Genomic DNA, 6000 nt, shown 5'->3' on the forward strand with positions numbered 1-6000 from the left:
GGTAGGCCGAGTATTGTTTATCATCATCAGCATCATTCCTTTTTTAAACGTAGGGGCCTATCATTATCATTATACCTTTATTTTAAGGGTTAATGTAAAATATGTTTGTATCATTGATCATTACAATTTCTTACACCTTTCTAAACAAAACAGCGCTTTTATAATACCTAAGCACCTTTTCAAGGTCCACAAGGATGATGTGTTGTACTGGTACCTAACCGTGATGATATTTTGTTTTTTTCTCCTAGGCTGCAGCTGTTGAGTCGTTATAACATGTCGCCTCTATCACAAATTTCATGTTAACCTCGCTCTGTTGAAGCTATAATAACACGTAATTATGACTGGCCGAAAACGTGACAAAATGGGAAAGTGACCGCTAGTCCCAGTATGATACCGGCTCACTCTTGCATAACGGTCACTCAAAAGCGGAACGGTCATTAACAGCGAATTAAGGACTTTGCCGCATTGCAGCATCCTGAAGTGCCGAAGTCATTAAGGACTATTTTGTCATTTTCAGTGTAATTGCGACAAACATTGTCGCCATCTCCTCTCACTGGAACAAAAAACAGAGACTAATAAAATGGATGAAAATAATTGTCTGACTATGGAAGTCAATGAACCCAGCATATCTAAACGTGAAGCCAGTGTGGTGCGGGAAATGGGGATTGTCATGGGATTTTCACAGATCCTATAACATCATGCCGTCTAAAAATCAAATTAAAAAAACTAAAAGAGAACTGTAGATCCTTTTTTGTTGTGCTTGCTTTTTGTAGTTCTGAGACACGTGCCACTTTATAGCTTATACGAAATGTAGAGTGACTTGCTGCCTGTGCTTCTATATTATAATAATATCAATTGATTTTTTTTTTTAGAATCAGAAAAGTTTGATAATTTTTCTCTGATCCGAAACAAATTCACACATCATATTCCGAAATGAGAAATATGCCATTTTATTTACATAATCTAGGATTGCAATGAAAAGGAGAGAAAAATGAAGAAAAAAAAACCCCAACCTGTCAAGATAGATATTTGTACAACTTAGAGCCGGAGGAGGGGAGTGGGGGTACTGACTAAACTACTGATGCCCCACTTCTTGAATGCAAATCTTTGAAAAAAGATTGTTTATGAAGAACAATGCACAAAGGCCTTTATCATAATGCAAAACTCGGCCCGAAACCAAACCCATCAGTCGTAAATTTCTCGCTATGAAAGGTCTCCACATGTCTTGATTGGAATTCAGTGTATAATTAAACGACCAACTCATATAGACACTAAATGAAATATGTATTTTATGTGTATAATATTAATTTATCCTCAAGTTTTTTAAGAGCGCTGAGATATCGTCTCCAGTCTCCTAAACTTGTACTGTGAAATAGAAGAAGATTGAAACTGTAACTGCTAAAACGATTACAGTCTGCGGACCAGACATTATGCTCATGCGCATCGATGAATGCAGCTATAATATCCGATAATTAATTCGGGATTTCAGAGAAATGTTGATTTTTCTGTTGTATGCATGGAGTTTTATAGTAGTATCCGACAGTGCCTCTCTTCTTCTTTTTCTTCTGCTTCTTCTTCTGCTTCGATCTCCTCCTTCGTCTTCATCATAATCATCATCATCATCATCATCATCATCATCGTCATCGTCACCACCATCATCATCATCACCGTCTTCTTCTTCTACTTCTTCTTCTTCTTCGTCTACTTCTTCTTCCTATTCATCTTGCAGGGATATCAACAGTACTTTCTAGTTTCTAACATTTTGCGAGTGAGAGTGTGAGTCAAAAGTGCGAGCAATAAATTTGACACTTTTTATGGTGACAATTAATGTCGGTTAGGCCTACTGCATCATTATATGTATTTGAGGAGTAATAATAACATGATCACGAAGCCTTAAAAACATTAAATCGAGCCGGAAATGTGTGGGTGTGCGTAGTCAGCTCTTGAAATGGAATAAGGCCTATTATTATCCGAACATAGTTTCTGTAAGCAATGTAGTAGTTTATTGAAATTCACCTGATTTGATTTTAAAAATCTTCTTCTCCTTCTTCAAAACTTTAATAACTTTAATCTGCCTGCTTCAGATTTGAAGATTCTTGCAGACACAATCATGGAGAAGTCCCAACCCATAGACTAGCGAGCACCCCTCCACATCCCTGCCTCGATCACATGCCAAACGATGATATTGCATCTCGTTCATGATCATAATGGCATTGTATCATAACATCAAGTTACTGAAAACAAATAAAATTCAAACATTCTTCCATAATATCGAAGTCAATTTGATATTTTCTTTCAACCTCTATCCTTTGTGTAGTGTTTTAGAGCATAATAATAAAATACAATGTACAAAGCAAGGAGGCCTTCTCGATTGCAACCCGACAAAAACGGACAAAAACTTGCAGCAGACGATTATCCGTGATAGCCTATAGCTAGGCACACATCTCTTACTTATTGAAGAAACATTTGTACTTATTTCTGCATGTAATCCTTTATTATTTCATTATTTATAATAGGATATAAATATATTTTGCACTGTACATTTAAATTTCATTCAAATCCTAGAAATCAATCATCTTCAATATATTGACAAATTCATATATTTTTTAATAACCTGTTCAGACTGGGAGAAAGGTTACGCTTCAAATCTTTCCATTTTCGAGAATAAAGATATCAATGTCATATTATGCAGTGTCTAAGGCTTAAACACATTCTTCAGGCATGCAAGTCATCAGCAAGGATACATAAACAACGTGCTAAAAGTGGTAAGATATTGTTTTTAGTGACGACATCAGTCTATGCAGTATTTCTCCAAAGACTATCAGCTATTGTCCTATGTGTAGTCCCATACCTTGTTTTGTGTGTACGTCAATGCGATACCATCAGCAGCAGTGTTTATTCCTTTGTGGGAAGGGGGGGGGGGGGTTAAAATGATTCCCCCCCTTTTTTTTTGAGTTACTGCTCAAGATACATGTGTTTTATTTCTTAGTGTGACAACCTGGTGGCTATTACTTAGCATTGATTTTAAACAATTGGTGTTGTTTATTAGACTAGACTATTATGATTTTAATTAAGGATTTAACAACAAAAATATTTTGTCTTTTGTCATTGATGATCTCCTCCATGTGCTACTTGTACTTGTAGAAGAGGGATTTAATGAAGTCAGAGGTAGTCTCAGCGGAACATTTCCCTCAATGAAATATACTTGTTTTTTGGTCTATCCTCCAAGTAGCCACTAAAAATTTGTTATCCCCAATAACAATATAGATCTATAAACCTAGAGGCTAGACTATTTCGGGATTGATTAAAATGTGAAAAATTAAATAATATATTTTTTCAAAAAAAACATAAGCATATTTCATCTTTTTTTAAATTGAAGGTCAAGCAAGCGACATGGGGATGAAGTCTTATTGGGATGCATTCTACCGTTCACGAAGGCCAAGAGACCTTGGAGATTCCAACTGTTTCGAATGGTTCTTTCCTTACTCCGAAACAAAGGATGTCTTTCAATCTGCATTTGCAAATGTTGCTGAAAATTTACCAGGCAATGACTTCAACTTGATACGTATAGCTGAGCTTGGTTGTGGTACATCAGAGCTTTCCATGGAACTGATACAGGATCATCAAAGCTCATGCTGCATTACTTGTGTGGATTTTTCTACAGCTGCCCTAGAACACAACCAAAAGAATGTGAAAAGTAATGCCAGGTTTCACGGATCAGTAGCTGGCCATCTTGCGTATGTTGCAGCCGATGTATGTCATCTTCCATTTTCAGAGAATTCCTTTGATTTAGTGTTTGAGAAAGGAACTATGGATGCTCTGCTGAAGAGTGAGAACACGAGACCAAAATCAGACCAATTCTTATTAGAAGCTATCAGAGTGCTGAGACCTGGTGGTATGTTTCTACAATTCTCTGATGAAGCACCTGAATTGAGACTAGATCTCCTTGAACGAATGAAAAGTCATGTATGGCAAAGAGAACCCAAACATATATCAGTTTCTTTTAAAAATATATCTCACAATGATGCCCTAGAATATTTTGTGTATACAGTTCAGTACGGTAAGATGTGACAATCTGGCACAAAGATTTAATGGTAGGTTGACTTATTGATCTTAAAATCTGAACCAAAATACTTTTCTTGATGTTTGTTTCCAGCCATCCTACCATATCCTTTTTTATCAGGGAAGCTAACTTGACAAATACTTATTGCTGTTTTTTTTCCAACCAATTTAGTTCTGTCATCATTTTTATATGTTGATGTCATCTTTAAACATTTATTTAAATGTAATTGCTTGTTTTTTATTCAATGTATTTTACAGAATTATACAAAGAAGGAATTGAATTGAATGAAGTGAATTGAATAGAACTCTCAACAATGACTCGGATATACGTGCCCCCCCCCCCCCAGGAAACAAATGGTCCCCTCAAACAACTACCTTATGGGTAATTAAATTAGTGGGCTAGGTAGTTGTGATTAGTAGTCCAAGGGATGGTTCTTTGTGTAAGTGGCAGAAAGATGTAGCATGCATGCATGCATGCCATGCCATGCCATCAACTTTCTGGTTATTGCTTTTAAGGTTTTGATACCAGTTGTACCATTTTAAAACAGGACACAGTTTTTTTTTTTACTTGGATGACTAATAAAGTGAAAATGGAAGGTACCTACCTAATTTGTATTAGTTCTGTATCAAAGAAGCACATATTATATATATTACCTGCACTCATACTGCTAAAGACCTTTTTAACACAATAGTGAACATCTGCATTTAGCAGAATGGTACGATGCAATTATGCTCTTCTGGTAGTCACGTGACAAGTTGTCATGGGGAAAATAGATGATGATGATGATGCTGATTATGTTGATGAAGATAATGATGATGATGACGGCAATAGTGATGTTGATGATGATGGTGATGAGAAAACTGATTGAAGAATAATAGATAGCGATGGTGATATACTATTGTGTCATAATGAATATCATCACCAAGTTGTGATAACATACAAAATTATCAAACAGGATATTGATATGCTTTATCAATCATATTGAAGACTTTTGAAAATTTTGCTGGACCACTATTTTACTTAACAAGATATTATTTGACGATTTAGACAATATGAATATTACTTTTAGTACAAAAGTTGTCATTTATGAGTTGGCACAAGCTAACGCCCAAAGACAAGATCTATGCATGTATTGATTGTGTATCTTTCAGGTTTTAAAATGAACTTGATGTGATGGAAATATCTTGAGAATTCATGTATATATTATTTTCATGTCTTAGAATTAAGCTTTAATTTATTGTATTTCTTGCAATCTGTGTACAAGACTGATAGGAATCCACCCTAGAGCAGAGCAGTGCAACTTGTTTTTATGTTATATGTTATGGATATGCATTTGCACCCCTTAGTGCACCTGCTCCGAGTTGAGTTTGAGCTGCCCCTGTCTGAGTTTTTTGTAAGACCGCCATCTCTTGACCTATCATGAATAGTTTTGTGACTGTTGTCCAATCTGACATTATTTTCAACCTGCCAGTAATTGGTTAGGTAAAATGATTATCAATTGTTAGTACAAATCGTGTTTGCATGAATGTTCTACTAAGTTTTGTTTTCAACAAAATACTGCCCAAATGAGAGATCCAAAACAAATCATTTTACAAATTGGTGGGTGAAGCTGTCCTGCTAAGAGTGAGTAAGACACCCATGCACTGTAGTAGTATAGAGCCACGCTTTTTTCTTCATAATCATTTTTAAAATAAAAATTAAGACAATGTTCTGAGTCTTTATCATCCCTCTGAATCCGTGTTGATGAAATCGTTTAATTGGGGAGAGAATCTGGCTTTGATTGATTTTTTTCTTCCACTTGGCACGGAAAAAAGCCATAATATACGTTACTGCTTGACAAAAATAGGATTTTGAAAATATGATCAATTAAAAAATGGTCTATGATTAACGGATCTAGAATTAGCAATAGGTCACTTTGAATGGGGGAAGTGTCAGGA

The 6000-nt window shown here is 35.6% G+C and overlaps 1 protein-coding gene across 1 annotated transcript; it reads left to right on the forward strand.

Moving 5' to 3' along the window:
- Positions 1-2632: 2632 nt before the first annotated feature.
- Positions 2633-4671, forward strand: LOC105436925 (citrate synthase-lysine N-methyltransferase CSKMT, mitochondrial-like). The gene is made up of 2 exons (XM_011662984.2): positions 2633-2765; positions 3380-4671. Exons 1-2 carry the CDS (start codon positions 2687-2689, stop codon positions 4069-4071), a joined length of 771 nt encoding a protein of 256 aa, XP_011661286.1. The 5' UTR covers positions 2633-2686; the 3' UTR covers positions 4072-4671.
- Positions 4672-6000: the final 1329 nt, after the last annotated feature.

Source organism: Strongylocentrotus purpuratus, unplaced genomic scaffold, assembly GCF_000002235.5.
Source record: "Strongylocentrotus purpuratus isolate Spur 01 unplaced genomic scaffold, Spur_5.0 spur5_scaffold_5, whole genome shotgun sequence".
Classification (NCBI taxonomy): domain Eukaryota; kingdom Metazoa; phylum Echinodermata; class Echinoidea; order Camarodonta; family Strongylocentrotidae; genus Strongylocentrotus; species Strongylocentrotus purpuratus.